The 25478-nt window shown below is 45.3% G+C and overlaps 1 protein-coding gene across 1 annotated transcript in view; it reads left to right on the forward strand.

The window, feature by feature from the left end:
* The first annotated feature begins 1055 nt into the window (after positions 1-1055).
* The window catches only part of CERS1 (ceramide synthase 1), a 44296-nt gene continuing 19873 nt past the window's right edge, over positions 1056-25478 (forward strand). Inside the window, exon 1 of the mRNA XM_029614009.1 lies at positions 1056-1799. Coding sequence (XP_029469869.1) covers positions 1575-1799 — 225 coding nt within the window. The 5' untranslated portion in view covers positions 1056-1574. The remainder of the gene's footprint in view (positions 1800-25478) is intronic.

Here is a 25478-nt window from a genome sequence, read left to right on the forward strand (position 1 = left end):
TAATAGATTTCTTAAATCGTGTATCAGCTGGTGTAGAATTTTAAACCATGTATCAGCTATATGTTATATTTCAAATGAAACTGTTATTTCCCCAATGTGTACAATACACGTTTCCAATAAAATTTGCAATGTCCATATGCCTAATCCAGTACGTTACTGTCAATCATAAATCCCCTTACATATGTAACCCCTGAGGCGATAGTCCTGGATAGAGGTCTCAGAGGCCCATATCTCAAACCCAGTTGTTACCAGTATACTTTCCTGGAGGTTACATTATCTGAGTGTTCAGGATTCCTTGGTCTAGGCCCTGTAAATTGTTTTCATTGTGAACAGAATTCCCTTCACCTACTGCAGTAAAACGATTGAGGCTGATTCATTGTTTGCCATGATGTTACAAATGTAGTTAAATATATTTGTGTGACTTAGTCTTTGATGCCTTTAGGATGTTAACACCAATTTCGTTTTCTTCCCTTTCTCATGGTGTAGGGCAAGTTTTAGCTTCTTTCCCATGTAGCTGGGAGGTTTTTTGTTGGGGTTTTTTTTTTTTTTGGGGGGGGGAGGGGATATATAGTCTCATAAATGATTCCAAAACCCACAGTCCCATATCTTATAACTCTCCAGTAGTTTTCTGAACAACCCTCTTCCTCCTCACAGTGCCTGGACAGTACCTACTGAACCCCTCTTCTCCCACTATCTTCTGTAGATGAGTCTGGACCCTGCTGGGGGTCCAAGATGGCTCCTCTTCTGTCCTTTCTCCCGTTTTGGACAAATAAGTCATCCCTCCTTCAGGATACAGATGATCCACAGCAAAGCAGAACCGAGCCCCAGAGTGCTGGGGAGCTCAACAATCAATCAATCAATCAATCAATCAATCAATCAATAAAAAACCCCAAACGTGGGCCTTCTCTATGCCCGCCCTGTGTGCTCTTACAGTAGTCTTACCATTTTATTTTAGCAGGGAACCAAAACGTTAGAAGAGAGGAAAGAAATACGCTGCTCTGGGATTTAAGGGGCTGCCCCTCCCCGCAGCAGCGGCTTGCCTCTGGCAGACGGGGCCGTGCGGAAAGCAGCTGCTGTCCCTTTAAATGGGCCATTGGAGCCGACGTCTGTGCGAGTCTCTCTCGCTCTGAAATTGACATCACACGGGCTGCCCCTGCCTGCTCCTCTCTCTCTCTCTCTCTCTCTCTCTCTCTCTCTGGCTTCCCAGCCCCGATCCGGGTCCCCTCCCCACTCTGCCATCGTAGCTTAGCACCGGATCTGAGACGGTGGTCGGGTCGGATCGGGCCGCCCCCCCACTGCCCGGGCCGGGGTCGATCGCTTCTGCTGAGCTCGGAAGATTTCTTTTTCCCTCCGGCTAAGAGGACCCTGCTGGCAGAGGCTGCTGCCGCCGTTTGCCGAGAAGCCTGGCTGCACTGAGTAACGGCAGCGGCAGCAACCGGGCAAGAATCTGCTGCCTTCAGTCCTGCAGGAATTTATTAACCTAGCAAGAGGAGGAGGAGCGAAGGCGGGAGGTGGGGGGGTAACAGGGGAAGCCTCCCCCCCCCCCCCCCACCGATTCCCGATCCGTGCCAGACATGTCGGTGCCGGAGCCTCTGCCTGCCGCTTACATGGAGGTGCTGGCAAGGAGCACCTCCAGCCTGCTGGGGGCCTGGCGGGACTGCAGGGACTGCGGCTGGGATCTGACCCGCAGGACGCTGCAGGAGAGCGCCTCCCTCACCCTCACCGAGATCTTTTTGTTCCTGCTCGGGGTCATCGGATGGACGCTCCTGCGCCACGCTGCCTCCCTATGGCTCTTTCGGGTCAGTCCTCTGCTTTTGGGAATAGGCGGTGGGGGATGGGGATGGGGGGATGCTAATCCACTGTTATGATTATTGTTAGCATTACCATTCATTTTTTTTCCCTTGACACATTGCAATAGGGCTTGTCTATATGCTGCTGCTGCTGCTGTCAGATGCCTGTTAGTGGGCGGCAGTGCGATGCTGGGTCTCTTTTCATGTGCTAAATAGCTGGGACTGGTTTGCTGCCAGGCTGAGCCCTAGCTGCATTCAGCTTTCCCTTTGTCCTCCGTCTCCCAAGGGAATGGGGACAAACCAAAGACGGTTCTGAGCCGGGCCTCTTCCTCCCTCCCCATCTCTACCTAGAATCGCCCTGGAAGTGGCAGGGAGAGGACAAGATATAATTACCACTATCTAATTTCCCAGATGTGATCTAGCTTTGCTGGCTGGGGATTTTGGCCGGGCCCTGGGGATTAAAGGCAGTAGATACAGACTGCTAATTCTCTGCCCGTCATGTGCCACAGTAAAGCAGCCTTCCTGTTATCCAGCAAGCTTTTACCTTGGCATCTGTTTCACCCCGCGTTTTGTGCTTTAAGGACATGACAGTGTCCTTTGCCTGTATTGGTGTTGTCCTGGGTAATGACTAAAGCTGTTCTTGCTACCATTCTGTCTACCACTTTAATGGATTGCTTCTGGTAGTCACATTATGTGCAGGAGGAAACCCAGAAGTGGCAATACGATGCAAGTTGGCCATTTGAGCTTTCAAAAGCTAAGTAGACGGCCCAGCTTAGTAGGTAGAAAGACATCTGGCAAGGAACGGGCAGGTGCTCCGGGAAGGCTGAATTACTGCTACTATGCAGTGTGATATAAAAATCCAGGCTCTGGAAGGGAGGTCGCTTAGCTTTCACTGGAGGCATTAAAGGAAGGCCTTCCCTGTCCTAAGATTGCTAAAGACACCCCCTCTAGCCTTTCACACTTTCTGTGCAAGAGGATGCTAATTCCGGTACTGGGTACCTAGGACTTCCCTAAGTTTGGTCTGGAAAAGTCATTTAGGGACACAGTAATTTACATGATGTTTCCTTTAGAAATATTTCATGAGAATAACATGGTAGGAAGAACCCTTACTGTGTTATTGACCTCCGAAGGCTCCCCAGTAGGTTAGGCCTAAATACGTTTGCATGGTTTCAGGAAAAACAATAATTTGATGATTACAGTTAAACACCCCCCCTCCCCCCCGTCACCCTCAGAGTCTAAAAAAATGTGATATTGACAATTTGCAGAGAGTTGAGATACTACAAAGCAACCCAAAGTGTGCCATGAATGAACAGCTTTGCTTAATAAATTGTTCTGTAACTTTTCACTGTATTGCATTATAAAACCACAAGGTGTAGCAGCCACTGTAACAGCAGAACTTATAATCGCACAGGCTTGCACTGAAGAGATACTCTCTTATTAATCTCTAGCATAAGAAACAGAAGACCACACTTCTACTGTGGCCCAAAGTATAGAAATTCAAAAACAGTGCCCAAATGAGCTCAAATCGTAGTTCCTGCCACTTGAGACAATATGAAAACCTTTCTATTAAAGCTAATCACTGGTCTGATTCCGTCATTATGCAATATTAGTAGAGCTTCTGATTTTAGGTTTTAACTGTTAAACCCCGATCCCCTCTCCCATGCCAAAAAAAAAAAAAGTGTTTAATAGACGAACACTGGGAAAAGCATCACGTCCCTTGGTACTCTCTCACGTCGCCTTTGCCTACCCTGGATCCTCCGCTTTGTTTTTGTGCCTTTTCCATGCTAACGACTCCTCAGCTGCACACACGCATGTATTGGATCCAGCCGGAAAAGAAACCCAACAATGATACCTGTGCTGTGGAAACAATAAAGACCGGCTTTTGGTACTTCCAGAGAACCAGTAATTAGCTGGAAAACTAACACCTACATTTACAATTTAAAAACGCCTACAATCAGAAGCCCTAACTATTGGGAATATATTTCCAGTGTAGAGGTATGGTAAAACGGGCTGACAAAAGCAACTGAACTGTTTAAAGGCTTGAATTTGTTAGGGATGGAAGAATTATCCCAGCATCCTAGCAAACCCAATAAGGGAGATACCATCCAAGGGAAAATGAATCATTCTAGTAATTCCTCCGTCAAACTCTCCCCAGAGAGTAGACACAAATCTACGCAACCACCACATGTGTAGGTATGTCCTCACTCCTCTAGTACAGATTAAAAGACTGCTGGGGATCTGTACATCCTGTGAATAATCACTTCCACCCTCCTAAGACAAATGGACATTTTGTGCACTGATTTCCAGATTCTCTTCCAGTAGCGTCCGTCTAAACTAAGATCAAAATCACTCTTCCATTTAGTTCACAAATCCTTCATACTTCCAGGTCCAAATGTAATATTTATAATGCTTTCATACAACAGAGAAATCCCTTTAGCTGGCAACTGGACTTGACTTGATACCCCAATCCAACGAGCTCAAAGCCCTAATCTCCGAACCCTAGATGACTTTGCACAGCTGGCCCAAGCAGTAAATATATATACTCGTTGAAGAATTAGGTAAGGCAAACTTTCCTTTCAATGAATCAAAAGACTTTAACGATGCATGGCCAAGCTGCCAAATACATTTTAACCCTTTATCGCCAGACTGGTTATCTTTTAAAGCAGAAACAAGGCGAAGCCTATCCGAGGTTAACTTAAGAAACTTCCATACCACCCTCCAGAGCGTCAGGTGTGTGAGCCAAAATAGGACTGCCCTGACTGTCGTATCCTTATAGCCACAGCAGAAGTGGGAAACAAAACCAGCAGTGCAGGCACATCTGTCTCTTTTGCCTGAAAGGCTTCAGCATAACCCAATCCATTCCCTAACCCCCCCACCCCAACCTGGCAGCCCAGTAATAATACTGGAAGATGAGAAAGAGCCGGAGCTTAATATTGTAGACAAAAAGGGAGCGGTACTGTGGAGGGGCAGTGGGAGTGGAGGGGGGGAGGGGGGAAGTGATCAAGGCCAACGTAGCTGCTCTTCTCTTTGGGAGAAGCTGCTCTGCTTTCTCTGGGGAGCCGGGAATGATCCTGTCACCACCAGCTCTGCTCCATTTCTGCAGGGGGCTGGGACCCTATTTTACGCCACCAGCTCTGGCCTGTTTCCGTAAGGGGGGGGGGAGCCCGAAACTGATTTACCCCTGTTGGCTCTTTCCTGCCTCCTTAGATCCTGCAATGCCATTCTGAGTTGTTCCACCAGAAACGAATTCCTGGGTGACAAACACAAAGAAGGCTTGAACTAACAAACACCAGTGGGAAACTTGTGAGCTCCACTGCTTGTCGGAGCCAGGGCTGAAGCCTTGATGATGGCCGCTGTTGCTCCTAAGTTTCAAGCTTGTGCCAGTTCAACCCCTTTGTGCGTCTGGTTTTTTTTGGGTTTTTTTTTTTTGCTCCGCTGCGTTTTTCTTCACTATCACCCCCTTCTCCTCCTCCTTCCCTATGGAAGAGGGGGAGGGGAACAACAGCATGGAAAAGGGCTGGGAGAGGGAGCAGTGTCCGTCTGCTCCAGACGCGCCCTCTCCCCATCTCTTTCTTGCAGGGTCCCTGAAAGGGAGGGGGCTGGAGCAGAGCACCCCCCCTTCTGCTCTACCTCTTATCCGAAAAGACCTGGCGGAACTGCGTCCCAGACCGTTCTCCACAAATTAAGCCCTGGGAAGAGCCATATTACCTCCATAATCTTTAACCACAAGAAGGCCGATGCAACGTTTTTTTTTTTCAACGCGCGTTTTTTCATCCCCCTGTCCTGGGCGCCCGATGCAGTATGCAAATGAGCTGCCGGGCTAAAAAAAAAAAAAAGATGAGGGATGAATTGTGCGCCCCTAGCGTGTCCGTGGCATCGGGCGCTCGGGAGATGTGGCCATGCGCCGGTTAGGAAAATGGACGCTCAAGCGACAAGCGTCCATTTTCCTAACCGGCACATTTTTCCTGACCTGACCACCGTCAAGATTGGTTTTTTTTTTTTCACGCTGCTTCCTGTGGTTCCTCCTACTTAATATCGGGATAATATTAAGTAGGAGGAACCACAGAAAAGCAGTATTTTGTGGGGTTTTTTTGTGGCGGCTTGGAGCGCATGAAGTCTTAACACCAGCTCCGGGCTGGCGTTAAGTTTTGCGTGTTAAAACGTGCGCGTCGGGCACACGGTGATTTTTTTTGGATTGGGGTAATAGCTAATAGCCTCATTTGCATGGCATTTACATGTGATGAGCACCATTAGCTACGCGCTGGTTTGGATGCGCATTTTGGACACGTTAATCCCATTATTGCATTAGGGGTTATTGTAGCGCGTCCAAAATGCACGCCAAGCCCGCAGCAAGCTGTGTGCTGAGCTAAGCGCACTGCATTGCATCGGCCTGAAAGTGCTACATTTGATTCTGGAGTGTTTGTTGCCCCACGCACAGCTAAAGATAGCTCTATTTAAATCCACAAAGGCAAAAGCTGGGAAGGTGCTAAAGCATAAAATAATCCGGATAGAATATTCATTTTTAGCACATTAATCCTACCAACCCAAGAAACTGGAAGACTAGACCATTCAAGGAAATCCTTTTTAATCTTTTGTATAATGGGAACATAATTGATCTTGTGCATAAGAACATAAGAAGTGCCATGCTGGATCAGACCAAGGTCCATCAAACCCAGCAACCTGTGGTCAGCCCAGGTCGCAAAGACTCAGCTTGTTAATCTATTCCTTGTATTTTATGCCTAGGAATAAGCGCTGGCTTTCCCAAGTCTGCCTGGCTAATAGCTGTTTATGGACTTTTCTTCAGGAACTTGCCTTTTTTTTTTTTTCCAGTTTTAAGGCCAAACCAAATAAATAATACACACAATCCTGTATATCAGTAACATATAAAACAACTAAACAATTATACATAAGATTGGCCAAACATTTTATAACATTCCATCCCATCCCTTCCCTTCCCTACCCACTCACCCACCCCTTTTGATCATCCATCATTTTTCTAATATTTATAATTATATAAACCTCTATTTATAATTGAAAATAATAGGGTTGAATACTAAACATGAGTTTCATGGCACTTCTGTAAAGTATACATCATTCAACATTATCCTTTACCCAATCCTCATATGGTTGCCAAATTCTATTAAAGTTGCCCATTGTATCCGAATGAACTGCTGTCCATTTATTTAAATAATAAACAGTGGATAACTTCCGCAAAATCTCAGCAAGTCCTGTGAAAATCTCTTGTTTCCAAGCTGCAGCTATTACCAGATGGGTAGCTAATATTTCTTGAGTTGCTAATTGCTGTTTATATTTATCAAGGATCGATATAGGAAAAGTTAGCAGGCTGCTTTTAATGTCCTTATCAACTTGTTGACCCAGCATCTCAGAGAGAAATTGATAGACAGAGTCCCATAATCCAAAGACATCCAGACATGTCCACCATATGTGAAGCATTGAGCCTTCATAACCACAATTTCTCCAACATTGATTAGATATTGTGGGATATATCTTGTGAAGTTTAGTTGGCATGAGGTACCAACGATACAATAATTTATATCCATTTTCCATAAGAGTTGCTGTTATGGAGCTACGTTTAATGTAAGCATAACATATGTCCCAATTCTTCTCTTCCAGTGTCTCGCCTAAATCTGTCTCCCAGGCTTTAAAATGCAGGATAGGAGCTTTCAGATTTCCCAAAAGATATAAGTGTATTTTCGCTATCAGCTTTTGATGTTTCTTTATTGAAAAACATAAATCTTCAAACAGAGATCTTTCCATCTGTAGCTGTGATTGTATATGATAAGAATTCATATAATGAGTTAGCTGTATATATTCAAAGTTATCTGTTGCCGCAATATGATATCTGTCTTGAAGTGTTCTAAATTGTACTATTTGGCCTTTCTCCCACATTTGTCCCAGTACCTGCAGATCCAATCTATGCCATTGGGAAAATCTACCTGCCACCAATAGTGTCGTTGAAGCAATTCAAGGGTTCGCACTCGCTCAGGGTGACTTGCGACATATGAGTCATGGGCCCATTTTAACACTCTCTCACTTCATCTGGAGGGTACAGCCGTCTTCCCTGGAGGGACAGTTACTGTAAGAACATAAGAACATAAGAAATTGCCATGCTGGGTCAGACCAAGGGTCCGTCAAGCCCAGCATCCTGTTTCCAACAGAGGCCAAACCAGGCCACAAGAACCTGGCAATTACCAAACACTAAGAAGATCCCATGCTACTGATGCAATTAATAGCAGTGGCTACTCCCTAAGTAAACTTGATTAATAGTAGTTAATGGACTTCTCCTCCAAGAACTTACCCAAACCTTTTTTGAACCCAGCTACACTAACTGCACTAACCACATCCTCTGGCAACAAATTCCAGAGCTTTATTGTGCGTTGAGTGAAAAAGAATTTTCTTCGATTAGTCTTAAATGTGCTACTTGCTAACTTCATGGAATGCCCCCTAGTCCTTCTATTATTTGAAAGTGTAAATAACCGATTCACATCTACTCTTTCAACACCTCTCATGATCTTAAAGACCTCTATCATATCCCCCCTCAGCCGTCTCTTCTCCAAGCTGAACAACCCTAACCTCTTCAGCCTTTCCTCATAGGGGAGCTGTTCCATCCTCTTTATCATTTTGGTTGCCCTTCTCTGTACCAGGAGTATCTTAGCAGGATTGATGATGTGTCTGGGAGGTTCTAGAATATTCTCGATTCGGAAGAGTGAGAGAGGGCTTCTGCCCATAGATTCTTGGTGCTGGGTGATTCTGCAGTTCGAAGTTGATGTGAGCGAAGAACAAAGACCAGCGGGCCTGTCTTGCATTTAGCTATTGAGCTTGCTATAGGTGTCCAACGTTCTTGTGATCCATTTATATTGTAACACAATGTTGGGCACTTTCGAATAGGTGGCACCATTCCTTGAGGGCTAATTTAACATCCAAAAGCTCTCAAATTTCCAATGCTGTAATTACAGTCAGCTGAAAAGAACTTCTTTGAAAAGAAGGAACATGGATGAAGTCCTCCTTCTGGAGTGTTTGGCTCTGGACAACCCCTACCCACATCTACTTCTAAGACATAGGAAATGGGTAATGCAGACAGGGCTCATGCACAAAGGCAATTCTTTAACTCCTGAAATGCTTCTAGAGCCTCAGGTGGCCAGTCTTTGGTATTGGCAACCTTGCGGGTAAGGTCAGTAAGGGGGGCTGCCACAGAGGAATGGTATGGGATAAACTGATTATAATTAGCAAATCCCAAGAATCTTTGTACATCCCAAAGCCCTACTGGATGGGGCCAATCTCTTATGGCCTTTACCATCATGAGAAACTATATATCCCAGGAAGGGGAGTTCCTCTTGTTCAAAGAGGCATTTTTCTAACTTGGTGTAAAGATTGTTCTCTCACAGACATTGCAGAACAGTACGGTCATCTCGGCGGTGGGCACTCAGAATTTGGGAGAAGATCAATATGTCGTCTAATACATGACCACATAGGTGTAGAGTAGGTCGCAATAAACTCGTTGACTATTTTCTGAAAAACTGCTAGGGCATTGCAAATCCCAAAGGGCATAACTAGATACTCAGAGTGTACGTCGCGAGTGTTAAATGCAGTTTTCCACTCGCGACCAGCCTTGATACAAATAAGGTTATATGCACCCTTGAGGTCCAGTTTTGTGCATATCTTGGCACCTTGTAGGCAGTTGAAAAGTTCTGTTATTATAGGCAACTAATAACGGTTCTTCTTTATGATGGCGTTTGGCCGCAGTAGTCTATGCATGGCCTGAAGGAGCTGTCTTCACGACAAAGAAGAACCTGGCCCCAGGCGGAGAGGAAGGAGGACTTGCCTCGCTGTTCCTGCGTTCCAGACTGAGTGACTCAGGTACCCGCTCCTTGGGGGCTTTGCTGCACTCAGGGCTATCCGCTCCTCGGAGAGCCTTCTCTGCGAGTCTCAATTTCACTGGCTTAGTGAGTACCTCTTGCTACCTTATGGACAACCCTTCAGTATTCCTGCTCCAGGTCTCCGCTGCTGCTACCACGATATCTCTACTGCTACATCACGGAGTGAGTACTAGACCTGATCTTCAACGCTGCTTCTCTCTTGCTGTGCGCATCCTCGGATTACCCCGCTCTGCGGACCACTACCAGATCCAAGCTGTCTTGTGCCTGCTGCCAACTTCTATCTCCGGCCTACCCAGCGCTGCTGACCACTACTGGAGTTACCAGCACAAGAACTACCAAGAAGGAAGTATTACCCGGGTTATCCTGCTCTGCGGACCACTACTGGAGAATCCATCTCAGGTCTTCCTCCTCCAGGACTGAGTTTACAAACCCGCTCCTCGGGTTTCTCCTTGCTGTATAATAAACTATTTCTGACTCCTGTGTCTATCACTGCTGAGACCTCACCTGTCGTGGAGAGTCCCCACAGGGCTCCTCCCTGTGGGTGGAGTCAGCTCTCTCCATGACCCAAGGGCCCACAAACCAAGTTCATGTATAACAGATAGTTTCCTTCTGAGCCCAAATCCACAAAAGCCTGTGTGGAGAAGCAGGGGAACCCAACTTCAGGCCCAATGAAGTAGTAGTTGGGGAGCTGGAACAGTAAGGCCTAGACATTGAGGTTTCTCAACCTCAATGGGCATTGGGCCCCAGCCAGCCCAGTACAAGCAAAGGCCTTGTTGTCTGCAGTGGATCCTCTCCTCTGGGGCTAAATGGCTATGGCCCAATTGTATGGGCTTTTCGTGAGGCCTGGGGGTCGAGTGAGCAGACACCGGAGGAGAGAGTGGGCATTGTAACCGGGACACCAATGTGATGTTCCTTCGTGGTGGGCAGATTTCTCGTGCCCTCTGCTGGAGACAGCATTCAGTTTTACCCATTAGAGCAATGAGTTCTTCTAAGGAGGCAGGGAAATCCCAAGCAGCGAGCTTGTCCTTGATTTTTGAGGAGATGCCTTTGAGAAAAATTGTGACAAGGCTATCTATCCTCTCGCCAGTCGAGCTCTGTACCCAGCATCGAGAATTCTATAGCATACTCTGCCAGGGTTCTAGAGCCTTGGCGGAGGTGAAGTAAGTCAGAAGTCATGGCAGCAGAATGACTAGGCTCCTCAAAGACAGTTCTGAACTGCTTGATGAACTGTTACAAGTTGAGCAAGATTGGATCCCATCGTTTCCAGAGAGGAAAGGGCCAAGATAGGGCTATTCCATCCAACAGGAAAAGAATGTATGTGGTCTTTGTCTGGTCATCAGGGAACAGTGGTGCTTGTAATTGAAATTGCATATGGCACTGAATCAACAATCCCCGACATCACTTGGGGTCCCTGGCATACTGGGGTGGAGCTGGCAACTGAAGTATAGGACGGTTGGAGGCTATGGGAGGTAGTGGTATCGGTGTGAAAGGAGATGACACTGCCAAGGTAGTCAAAGTGTCTAGGCGAGAAGACATTTGGTCCATGGAGGTGGTCAGAGATTCCAGAATTCATTGCTGATGGGGCTAGACCCAGGATGGCCTGCAAGGATGTTAAATCTACCGGATCCATGGCCTCAGCAACCTGTTGCATTCATGGTCCCTTGGGCCGAGGTAGGATTGGTGCAACCTGCAGGGAAGAGCCCTGAAGGTTCCCACCTTTGGCAGGCAGACATGGACGAAGCAGAGCTCCAACTGGACCTTCGCCTATACCAGCCCTCTTTTTCCTCGGGATCAGCCTTTGGGTACCGGGGCCGGGAGGTCTTAGGTGGGGGCCTCTTCTGATGGCAGAAGAGGTCGTTGTAGGGTAGCTGAGTCCAGGCGAATGGCGATCAGGTGTATCCAGAGGCAGGCAGTGGTCAGTAGCAAGCAGTGGTCAAGCATATCCAGTGGCTTGCAATGTTCATATGCAGGCAGCGGTCAAGTGTATCTGAGATCAGGATGAAGACATATCAGGTATCCATCTGAAGGGAAAGCAAGGATGATAGACAGGGCAGGAAGGTGAGGAGAAGCACAAGTGGGCAGTGAGGAAGAACAGAAGACAAGTACGCTGGAATTAAAAACTGAAGACAAAGACACTGGAATTGAAGAGCTGAAGACAAGGATGCTGGAGCAACACACACTACTACGGGACATGGTGGAGCTGTTGCTAAGGCAACTAGAGAGAGGTCGAGGGCCTTTTATAGGCCTGATTTAGTGAGGTCATCAAGGAGCACCACAAGCCTTTTAAATATAGCAGCATCAGCTGCACGTGCGGTAAGCCAGCGGCGTGTTGCCAAGAAAAGAAGAGGCGCCCTGCTGTGAAGTTTCGGTGGCGTGTCACTGCATCTGTAGGCCCGGCTAGGAAGGTGAGGGCGGAGGTTCGCGGGGTTAGCCCGCAAACTGCTATATACAACAGGGTCTACTTGAAAGCCCACCACACTTTAAATCATTTGAAAAACTGAGTCCCAAAAGATAGGCACCTTTGGGCAAGTCCACCACATATGGATGGATGAACCTCTGACCCCAACCCTTCTAGCACAAAAGAGCTGGAGTGTGCAACAAATCTGAGAAAAAAGGTTGGATATCTGTAACTGCAATGGAGCAACTGGAATATTAAAGCAACTCGTCTACAGCACATCGGCACTTTGAGGATAACTTTCCAACCAATACTCCCGGCAACACATACGTGCATATATGGCTGCGAGCAGATCTACACTAGTTCTTATAACCCTTAATGAAACTGGTTTGATCTGGTGCAATTAAGTTGTGTTTAGAGTAAGTTATGAATATCTGCAGTATTTTGGCTAGTGTCTTTCATCAAGGATATTGGGTGGCAAGATCCTCAGTCTGTTTTGTTCTTACCCTTTTATGCAAGACTATAATATCAGCATCAAAAAGGAACTCTACTTAGACCCTAGAGGCTCTTAAGTGATTATACAGCATTGGAAATAAAAGTCCTATATACCTTTTGTGCCATTCAACCTGAAACCTGTCTGGACTTGGGCTTTTTCATGCTGGTAATTCTTTGATCGTTCTAATTCAGATGTGAACAATTTCTTTGAGTCACAGTCCCTTCTTTCCATTCATGCAATTGGTTGGGCCCCCTCCCCGTTGAGTTACAATATATATATATATATATATATATATATATAAAAACACACAGACAAATATACACAGAGCCTGATTTTAAAAAGTATTTACACATTTAAAACTGGGCTTTTACACATGTAAATGCACTTTACCTGTGTAAGTGGGCTTTTGAAAATTGCTACAATATATCCCATTAAATTGTCCATAGGTTATACACGTGTATTTACACTTTACATGTGTAAATGGATTTTTAAAATTGCTACGATAGTATATTACATTTACGCACGTTAACTCCTTTTAAAATTACCTCCAAAAGATGTACTGGATTCCTGGCCTGTTGTCAAAATCTCTCACCAACCAATCAACTATTGAATCATTTGCCAAGGAGCAGGCAGTCACACTGCCAGCCAGCAGCTCAAAAGCCCAGTTTGGATTCTCTTCAAGTTACTGAAAAGGAGCAAACTGACGTATTGTATACACACACAGACGTGCACACAAATACATACAGACACGCACACAAACGCATACAGACTCACACACACTCACACAGGCAAAGACACAACTTACTTGGAGATAGGCACAGACACATCAGACACACACACAAGCGCGTTATACTCAGTGACAGGCACAGACACACCAAACACAAACACATGCACACCACATACTATACTCTGAGACAGGCACAGCTACTCCAACCCACATGCACGCATATACCATATTCGGAGACAGGCACAGATACACCAGACACATTGCGATAAAGTCGAACAAAGAGACAGACATATCACGCTCAGTCAGAGGCAAAGAGACAAGACACCCCACTCCCAGATAGAGAGAGACATATCACATCTATCCACCAAAGCTGCCCTTACCTAGTCCCAGGAGGGAGATTTTAGGTCAGTACTGGATTTCTGACAACCCTATCTGGATGCATTATGGGTCTGACAGCACTGATTTCAGTGGGTAGTATCAGGGACCAATACCACACTTAAGTGAGATTTAAGGTCAAAACCAGGACTGATCAAATAGTCTCCCTCCCGGAACTGGATGACTTTGCAGCTCTGATCCACACACAGATGCTGCACAATCAGACAGACACATACACACAAATCACACCTAGTTAGAAGACAGATCAAACAGACACACACACACACATTGCACTCAGACAGGCAAGAACAGACACACATGCAAACAGGCTCAGCAATGTACACTACACCCAAAGGGTCTCAACACAACAGATGCTGATACAAGAACCTGCCACACTGGGTCAGACCAAGGGTCCATCAAGCCCAGCATCCTGTCTCCAACAGAGGCCAATCCAGGCCATAAGAACCTGGCAAGTACCCAAAAACTAAGTCTACCTATTACGCCCGTCGGTCGCAGACAGCTGCAACCTCTGTTGCTCACCTCCTTTTTCCCTGCTTCAGTGAATCTTGGACTCTTGGCGACCTCTGCCTCTTCATGCCGCTCTTCTCGGTGTTCCAGGGACGGCGTGGGCAGTCCCGTCCACTATCTTGAATCGGGGATCACCTAAGATGTGCACGCGCACCAGCCTCCATCTTATACACATCATGGAGGGAACCTCGGGGGCGTCCTCTCCGCATGACGTCATCTGCCTATGTGTATTTAACCCTGCCGGACTGAGCTACCTACGAGTTAGCAAGGACTTCTTCCTGCTGAATTCCTTTCCTTCGATGACGCTTCGCTTCGCTACGCTGAAACCTTTCCTGACTCGAAGACTCGAACGCCTTAGGTACCCGCTCCTCGGGAGCCTTGTTACGTTCAGGCTATCCGCTTCTCGGAGGGCCTTCCTGCCTAGAATCTCTCCATCTACTCTGGGTGCATCTGGTTCAGCCTTGTTAGTTCACTTCCATATGCTGTCGGATCCTCCGGTGTACCCCGTGCCTCGGGCCCCTACCTTGATCGTTTCAGCAACCTTCCTGGCATACTTCAGAGTGAGTACCATCATTCGTTTAGCTCTACAGACCTCCTGCACTACTCTCAAGCACTCTCGTGATTCTCGGCATACCCCGCGCCAGTGGCGTAGCCAGAATTGATTTTTTGGGTGGGCACAAGGCTAACATGAGTGGGCTGTAGGCATGCAGGTCTGAGACTTATTAGTTGTATTCTTATTGATAAATAATGCCATATACTGCACCCTACAATGGCTTTCTAAGTAGTTTGCAATAGCCATTATGCATCATGCGTAAAACTTTAAAACATTTTACCTCAATTATTTCAAGCACTTACCAGCATTAAAAATTCCTTATTAATCAGAATTTATTTTATATTTATTGCAGTTTATAAATGCACAAGTATAGAAAACAATCCGATCCAATCATGTAATAAAACAAAAATTAATGTATTCTTTCATGAACCATCTTTGCAGAAAACCAGAAATATTCATAAATACAATAAAATATAATTAATCATCAGAACAGGTGCAGCGCAGAGCTCGGGCAATTCACATTACAACTAACATGAAAAAGAAATTTCTAATTCTGGTGTCAACTCAGCAAAAAATATCCCTCCACTGCTATTTTGTGAAGTAACACAAACTCTTGCAAAGAAAGAGGCATCTAGAACCTTGCCATACAGTCACAGCACTGACTCTCAGTATTCAAATAACAGCAACCTTATGAAAAAGCAGCAATGGACTACTACTACAGAGAAACTACACGCTAGCAGAAATACTGCATTTCAGTCACACTCACAGGCAAAGCAGAGACTGATCTTTACCTAATATAGAAGTATAGAAAACAATCCGATCCAATCATGTAATAAAACAAAAATTAATGTATTCTTTCATGAACCATCTTTGCAGAAAACCAGAAATATTCATAAATACAATAAAATATAATTAATCATCAGAACAGGTGCAGCGCAGAGCTCGGGCAATTCACATTACAACTAACATGAAAAAAAAATTTCAAATTCTGGTGTCAACTCAGCAAAAAATATCCCTCCACTGCTATTTTGTGAAGTAACACAAACTCTTGCAAAGAAAGAGGCATCTAGAACCTTGCCATACAGTCACAGCACTGACTCTCAGTATTCAAATAACAGCAACCTTATGAAAAAGCAGCAATGGACTACTACTACAGAGAAACTACACGCTAGCAGAAATACTGCATTTCAGTCACACTCACAGTCAAAGCAGAGACTGATCTTTACCTAATATAGAAATAAGAGACCACAAATTAGAAACAGAAACATGCAGATAAAACCAAAATATAAAGCCTGAGAAACTAAAGTCTCTGAACAGTGGAATACTGAAGAAAGAGCAAAATACAAAAATATAAGAAATGCACATTCCCAAAGATGGCATATCTAACATCTAAAAATAATATATATTTTTTTTTACCTTTGTTGCCTGATCTTTGTATTTTTCTAATCATTTGGTCCTGGTCTCTTTTTCCTATTTTTTCCTTGTCGCTCATTTCCTATTCCTTTTCAGTGTCTTTCTTCTACTACTGTCTTCTTCCCTTCCACACACACACATACACGCTTTCTCTCACAGACTCCCTCATACACTTAAGCTCTCACTCTTATATGCACTCCCCCCCACACACACACAAGTTCACATTCTCTGCAGATACACATACAAGCTCTCACTTTCTCACCCCTCCCCAGGCTTACATTCTTATGCACACACAGACATACATCCAGGCACCCATTCTCACCCACACACTCAAACCCAGACTCCCATTCTCACCCACAAACCAATGCTCCTATTCTCACCCACACATACACATATTCAAGCTCTCATTCTCACCCACACACACAAACCCAGACTCCCATTCTCACGCACACTCCCATTCTCACCTACACATACACATACACAAGCTCCCATTCTCACCCACTCACAAACCCAGACTCCCATTCTCACCCACACATACACATATTTAAAGTCCCATTCTCACCCACATATACACACATTCAAGCATCCATTTTACCCACATATTCAAGCTTCCATTCTCACCCATACACAAACCCAGGCTCCATTCTCACCCACACACAAACCCAGGCTCCCATTCTCACCCATATATTCACACATTCAAGCTCCCATTCTCAACCATACACAAACCCAGGCTCCCATTCTCACCTACATATTCAAGCTCTCATTCTCACCCACACACACAAACCCAGGCTTCTATTCTCACCCATACACAAACCCAGGCTTCTATTCTCACCCATACACAAACCCAGGCTTCTATTCTCACCCACACATACACATTCAAGCCCGCGCACAGCTTTCGCTTCCTTCCCCTCCCAAACAGAAAGATCAGTTGGCCTCTCCTGCTGCCACCGGCCTCCTGCTATCTTTGGGCCGTTCGGCCCACCAATCTTCCTGCTTAGGGGGGGAGGGGGAGGAAGCGGAAGCTGTGTGCGGAGCTTCTGCTCCCTTCCCCCCCAAAATAGGAAGATCGGTGGGCCATACGGCCTGTTAATTTTCTAAACAAACCAGATAGGCTGCAGGATTGCTTACCCATGTATGCCGTGCAAATGCACGGAATGGCACGCCGGCCCTGGGTCCTCCTCTTCGCTGCGCGGAGATGGTATCCTGCAACGGCCTTGCAAGTCCGGTGCTCCACTTCCGGCTCCAGTTGGGTGGGCCTGGGTCCAAATTGGGTGGGCAGCTACCCACCCAGGCCCACCCATGGCTACGCCTCTGCCCCGCGCTGCGGGCCACTACCAAATCTACTGAGAATTTCCATCTGCGGGCCACTACCGGGGTTATCATCATTGAGCTACCATTTACTCTGGACTGTGTCTCTCTCAGTTCATAACACTACCCCATGTTACTGTTGCTAGTAATAGCAGTGGCTATTTTCTAAGTCAACTTAATTAATAGCAGGTAATGGACTACTCCTCCAAGAACTTATCCAATCCTTTTTTAAACCCAGCAATAACCACATCCCCTGGCAACAAATTCCAGAGTTTAATTGTGCGTTGAGTGAAAAAGAACTTTCTCCGATTAGTTTTAAATGTGCCACATGCTAACTTCATGGATGCCCCCGAAAGAGTAAATAACTGATTCATATTTACTCGTTCTAGACCTCTCATGATTTTAAACACCTCTATCATATCCCCCCTCAGCCATCTCTTCTCTAAAATGAACAGTCCTAACATTTTTAGTCTTTCCTCATAGGGGAGCTGTTCCATCCCCTTTATCATTTTGGTCTCCCTTCTCTGTACCTTCTCCATCGCAGCTGTATCTTTTTTGAGATGTGACGACCAGAATTGTACACAGTTTTCAAGGTGTGGTCTCACCATGGAGCGATACAGAGGCATTTTCCGTTTTATTCCCCATTCCCTTTCTAATAATTCCCAACATTCTGTTTGCTTTTTTGACTGCCACAGCACACTGAATCGACGATTTCAATGTGTTATCCACTATGACGCCTAGATCTCTTTCTTGGGTTGTAGCACCTAATATGGAACCTAACATTGTGTAACTATAGCATGGGTTATTTTTCTCTATATGCATCACCTTGCACTAATCCACATTAAATTTCATCTGCCATTTGGATGCCCAATTTTCCAGTTTCACAAGGTCATCCTGCACAATCCGCTTATAATTTAACTACTCTGAATAATTTTGTATCTGCAAATTTGATTACCTCACTCGTCGTATTCCTTTCCAGATCATTTATAAATATATTGAAAAGCACGGTTCACAATACAGATCCCTGAGGCATTCCACTGTCCACTCCCCTCCACTGAGAAAATTGTCCATTTAATCCTACTCTCTGTTTCCTGTCTTTTAACCAGTTTGTAATCCACGAAAGGACATTGCCACCTATCCCATGACTTTACTTTTCCTAGAAGCCTCTCACGAGGAACTTTGTCAAACGCCTTCTGAAAATCCAAATACACTACATCTACCAGTTCACCTTTATCTACATGTTTATTAACTCCTTCAAAAAAGTGAAGCAGATTTGTGAGGCAAGACTTGCCTTGGTTAAAGCCATGCTGACTTTGTTCCATTAAACCATGTCTTTCTATATGTTCTGTGATTTTGATATTTAGAACGCTTTCCACTATTTTTCCTGGCACTGAATTCAGCTATAGTCTATAGATCTATAGTTTCCCGGATCGCCCCTGGAGCCCTTTTTAAATATTGGGGTTACATTAGCCATCCTCCAGTCTTCAGGTACAATGGATGATTTTAATGATAGTTTACACATTTTTACTAATAGGTCTGAAATTTCATTTTTTAGTTCCTTCAGAACTCTGGGGTGTATACCATCTGGTCCAGGTGATTTACTACTCTTCAGTTTGTCAATCAGGCCTACCACATCTTCTAGGTTCACCGTGATTTGGTTCAGTCCATCTGAATCATTACCCATGAAAAACTTCTCTGGAACAGGTATATCCTTCACAATCTCGCCAGCGTCCATCAAGTAAAATCAAATTTCTAGCTAGCCCTCACAGCATCCACTCCAGCAGTGCCAGCATCCATTCCAGCAGTGCCAGCATCCACTCCAGCAGTTCCAGCATCCACTCCAGCAGTGCCAGCATCCACTCCAGCAGTTCCAGCCAGGGCCGCCATCAGGGCAGTATTCTTGGGCCTGCAGTATGGGGCCCCAGGATCTACTGCCACATATGGGGGCCCGCAGCCGCCAGGCGGCAGGTGCGCTTGGGGGATGTATTAGTTCATGGCAAAGAGGCCCACTGAGGCTCTCTCCGACAGTCTGTCGCCCAGGGGCCTACTGAAACCTGGAGCCGGCCCTGGGTGCGGGCCCCAGAGAAGGGAGAGAATCAATGCTATGCGTGTCTTTTAGACACACATAGCATTGATTTACAGAGCACCGCAGACAGAGACTCGTCCGCGCGCTCTGTCCTGCCAGCGTTCACTGTCTGACATTTTGGCTGTATGGGGCCTCAAAATTCCTGATGGCGGCCCTGGTTCCAGCATCCACTCCAGCAGTGCCAGCATCCATTCCAGCATTTCCAGCATACATTCCAGCAGTTCCAGCATCCACTCCAGCAGTTCCAGCATCCACTCCAGCAGTGCCAGCATCCATTCCAGCAGTGCCAGCATCCATTCCAGCAGCTCCAACATCCACTCCAGCATTTCCAGCATACATTCCAGCAGTTCCAGCATCCACTCCAGCAGTGCCAGCATCCATTCCAGCAGCTCCAACATCCACTCCAGCATTTCCAGCATACATTCCAGCAGTTCCAGCATCCACTCCAGCAGTTCCAGCATCCACTCCAGCAGTTCCAGCTCTCCGTTCCAGCATCCACTCCAGCAGTTCCAGCTCTCCACTCCAGCATCCACTCTAGCAGTTCCAGCATCCACTCCAGCAGTGCCAGCATCCATTCCAGCAGCTCCAACATCCACTCCAGCATTTCCAGCATCCACTCCAGCATTTCCAGCATCCATTCCAGCAGCTCCAACATCCACTCCAGCATTTCCAGCATCCATTCCAGCAGCTCCAACATCCATTCCAGCATCCTAGCTCCAGCATCCACTCCAGCATTTCCAGCATCCATTCCAGCAGCTCCAACATCCACTCCAGCATTTCCAGCATACATTCCAGCAGTTCCAGCATCCACTCCAGCAGTGCCAGCATCCATTCCAGCAGCTCCAACATCCACTCCAGCATTTCCAGCATACATTCCAGCAGTTCCAGCATCCACTCCAGCAGTTCCAGCATCCACTCCAGCAGTTCCAGCTCTCCGTTCCAGCATCCACTCCAGCAGTTCCAGCTCTCCACTCCAGCATCCACTCTAGCAGTTCCAGCATCCACTCCAGCAGTGCCAGCATCCATTCCAGCAGCTCCAACATCCACTCCAGCATTTCCAGCATCCACTCCAGCATTTCCAGCATCCATTCCAGCAGCTCCAACATCCACTCCAGCATTTCCAGCATCCATTCCAGCAGCTCCAACATCCATTCCAGCATCCTAGCTCCAGCACCCACTCCAGCAGTTCCAGCACCCATCCTAGCAGATTCCGCACGTATCCGGTCACAGACCTACCCCCTACTCATAACCTCTAGCAAACCAGCATATAATGATACACAGCCATTCCATCCCCATACTCAAGAGAAAACCCAGAAATAACTCTCCACCAGACTCCATTCAGACACCCAGACAACAAAGACTCATCAACATCATGACTTCTCCCATTACACAACTCCTCGGCCTTTCATTATTCACTTTAACCTTATTCAATGCACAGTCACTGTCAAAAAAAATGCACCTTCTAAATGATTACCTAATTGACAACAACCCTGACATATGTGCAATAACAGAAACCTGGCTAAAACCCACGGACATATCATTAACAAACCAACTACCTACACAATCCTTCGACCTCTTCTCAATACCTAGACCGAAAAAGAAAGGAGGAGGAATTCTACTTGCTGCAAAAAAACAATTGGGTATAACACTACAACAATCATACTCCACCTCAAAACTTGAATGCTCCATATTCAAATCTCAACATCTACAAATATTCCTCATCTACGCCACACCAGGAACTTTAGAGGCTAACCCCTCCCCTCTAATAGAGATGATAGCCAAACACCTAAATTCAGACAAACCAACCATCATACTGGGAGACTTCAACATTCACGTAGACTCCACCCCTCAATCCACTAACTGCGAAACCTTCCTTACCTCCCTCAGTCACCTTGGATTCACACAAATAATCAGCGGGCCCACTCACAAAGCAGGTCATACATTAGACCTCATATTTATCAACGATAGCTGGTCCATCCATACAAATCCCACCTGCACGTCAATCCCATGGTCAGACCACCAGCTTATAGACACAACCCTCAAAATGAAAAACACACCACCTCCAAACATCTCCAAAACCACCATTCATTTCAGGAAACCATGCGCACTGGAGTTACTCAACGAACAATGCTCCAAAGATCTCAAACAAATTGACTTCTCAGACGCCAACACAGCCACTACTTCATGGATCAAACTCACGAACAAAATAGCTGATCAACTCTGCCCAACCTCCACAAAAGAAATCCAACCGACACGAGACAACAGAAAACCATGGTTCACCCCGGAACTCAAAACCCTGAAACAGAAACTACGAAACAAAGAACAAAGCTGGAGAAATAACCCTTCTCCCACATCCAGACTGGACTACAAAGCCACCCTCAACACCTACAGAAACGCCATACACAAAACAAAAAAGGACTTCTATGCAAAAAGAATTCATAACTTCATCTTCGACTCGAAGGCTTTATTCTCCTACGTTTCATCTCTCACCAAACCAACACCACCATCCATCCCAGACCAACTAGCACTCAGTAAGGCCAACGAACTAGCCACCTACTTCAAAACAAAAATCTCAAACCTCACCCTCTCCCTTACAACCCACCAAACTCCTCCAATACCTCATAGCACATACCAACTCACTCTGAATTCTAGACTAGAGTCATTCGAGCCCACATCAGCCATGGAGATTGAAAATTTACTTAAAAAAATTAAACCATCTGCACATCCCTCGGACCCACTCCCTACTAATTTGCTCACTGCCATCTCTAGCACCGTCGCAAAACCTATTGCAAAAATCATCAATACCTCTTTAGCCATGGGCACAGTTCCTAATCAGCTAAAACTTGCAATCCTCAAACCCCTACTGAAAAAACCAACTGCATCACCCATGGACCCAGCCAACTACAGACCCATTGCAAACCTGCCCCTGATCTCCAAACTGATGGAAAAAGCAGTAAATAAACAACTTTCCGAATACCTCGAGGAGCACAACATTCTTTCCCTGGCACAATATGGTTTTCGCAAATCTCGAAGCACAGAGTCCCTACTGCTCTCACTCACTGATAATTTACTTTTGAACCTGGAGAAAAAACAGTCATTCTTACTGGTCCTACTAGACCTATCGTCAGCGTTCGACACGGTAAATCACTCACAACTCCTAGAACAACTATCAAACATAGGAATCAAAGGCACAGCTCTCTGTTGGTTCAAATCGTTCCTATCCAACAGGTTTTACAAGGTCAGAATTAACAACAAGGAATCTGACCCCATCCTATCAGACCAAGGCGTACCACAAGGCTCATCCCTCTCCCCTACCCTGTTCAACATTTACCTCCTCCCCCTCTGCCATCTGCTATCCCAACTCAAGCTTACTCATTACCTCTATGCAGACGACATCCAGATCCTAATCCCCATCACAGAATCAATTCAAAAAACCTTCGTCTACTGGGAAAATTGTCTTCAACCAATCAAACAACTACTCTCCAGCCTAAACCTGATTCTAAACTCCAGCAAAACAGAGCTGCTACTAATCTCACACAACCCGAACAACCACCCACCTAGTCTGGCACAAACCACATCTTTAAACATGGAGCTCTCTGCAGACGTCAGGAATTTAGGAACTTGGCTTGACAATCAACTTAACCTTAAAAAATTCATAAACACAACCACCAGGGATTGCTTCTTTAAACTACAGGTCCTAAAGAAACTAAAGCCACTCCTTCACTTCAATGACTATCGCCTCGTTCTTCAATCCATTATTTTTTCGAAACTTGATTACTGCAACTCAATCTTACTGGGCCTCCCCTCCAACAGCATCAAACCCCTACAGATGGTACAAAACGCCGCAGCCAGAATCCTAACTAACACTAATAGAAGAGACCATATTACCCCCATCTTGAGCAACCTCCACTGGCTACCCATCAAACAGAGAATCATATATAAAACCTTAACCATCATCCATAAAGCAATTCATAATGTCGCACCTATATCTCTACAAACTCAACTTCGCCTACACTCATCGACCAGACCCATCAGAAGCACCTACAAAGGCACATTAGCCGCAGCTCCCGCCAATTCAACGCTAAGAAAAAGAGCACTATCCACTGCGGGACCACATCAATGGAATGCGCTCCCACCAGACATAAGACTCGAACCCAATCTACCAGAGTTCAAAAAAAGGTTAAAAACCTGGCTCTTCAGGCAAGCGTTCCAATTCCCAGAGTGTAACTAGGCACCTCCTCCTGTCTTTCAGATCCAACCTTTGCAAGGTGTCACTAACACATTGACACTTAATTTCATACACGGACTTGGTTATTCGCAATATCTATTTAACAGTCATCCTTTTCTTATTATATTATTTAATCGATTACTTGCAGACTATATACGCAACTAAAGTTCCTTTTAAAATGCGAACACACACACTCAGCTCAAAACACGAATAATGTTAATTTTATAATAATATTATTTATTTGTTAAATACTATTGTTACTTTCACTGTTCCTTGTAATTATGTTCAATGGTTGATTGTTATTGTTCAATGTTCTATGTAAAAAACCCCAGTCTAACCTCCCAGACCAGGGCAACCTTTCGTTACTTGTAAACCGGATTGATTTGTATTGCATACAGGAATTCCGGTATATAAAAATTAAAAATAAATAAATAAAATAAATATCCCCAACATCCTCTTCAGTAAACACCGAAGCAAAGAAATCGTTTAATCTTTCCGCAATGGCCTTATCTTCTCTAAGTGCTCCTTTAACCCCTCGATGATCTAACAGTCCAACTGACTCCCTCACAGGCTTTCTGCTTTGGATATACGTTTTTATTGTGAGTTTTTGCCTCTATGGCCAACTTCTTTTCAAATTCTCTCTTAGCCTGTCTTATCAATATCTTACATTTAACTTGCCAATGCTTATGCATTATCTTATTTTCTTCTGTTTATTTTATCTTCTTCCAACTTTTGAATGAAGATCTTTTGACTAAAATAGCTTCTTTCACCTCACCTTTTAACCTTGCCGGTAATCGTTTTGCCATACTTCCACCTTTCTTAATGTGTGAAATACATCTCGACTGTGCTTTTAGGATGGTATTTTTTAACAATGACCACGCCTCTTGGACATTTTTTTACTTTTGTAGCTGCTCCTTTCAGTTTTTTTCTAACAATTTTTCTCATTTTATCAAAGTTTCCCTTTTGAAAGTTTAGCACAAGAGCCGTGGATTTGCTTACTGTCCCCCTTCCAGTCATTAATTCAAATTTGATCATATTATGATCACTATTGCCAAGTGGCCCCACCATCGTTACCTCTCTCACCAAATCCTGTGCTCCACTGAGAATTAGATCTAAAATTGCTCCCTCTCTTGTTGGTTCCTGAACCCATTGCTCTATAAAACTGTCATTTATTCCATCTAGGAGCTTTATCTCTCTAACATGTTCCGGTGATACATTTACCCAGTCAATATTGGGGTAATTGAAATCTCCCATTATTACCGCACTACCAATTTGGTTAGCTTCCCTAATTTCTCTAAGCATTTCACTGTCCGTCTCACCATCTTGGCCAGGTGGACAGTAGTATACTTCTATCACTATAGTCTTCCCCCAACACTCAAGTGATTTCTACCCATAAAGATTTGATTGTGCATTTAGTCTCATGCAGGATGTTTATCCTGTTGGACTCTATGCCATCCCGGACATAAAGCGCCACCCAGCCCCCAAGATGCTCCTCTCTGTCATTGCGATATAAGTTGTACCCTGGTATAGTACTATCCCAATGGTTATCTTCTTTCCACCATGTCTCTGAGATGCCAATTAAGTCTATGTCATCATTTACTGCTATGTAAGATACCAAAACTTCAAAACAGCACCAAAATCTTCTGGGGAATTGACAATATGATAATCTAATATATAAATA

The sequence above is a fragment of the Rhinatrema bivittatum genome, chromosome 8 (assembly GCF_901001135.1).
Source record: "Rhinatrema bivittatum chromosome 8, aRhiBiv1.1, whole genome shotgun sequence".
NCBI classification, from domain to species: domain Eukaryota; kingdom Metazoa; phylum Chordata; class Amphibia; order Gymnophiona; family Rhinatrematidae; genus Rhinatrema; species Rhinatrema bivittatum.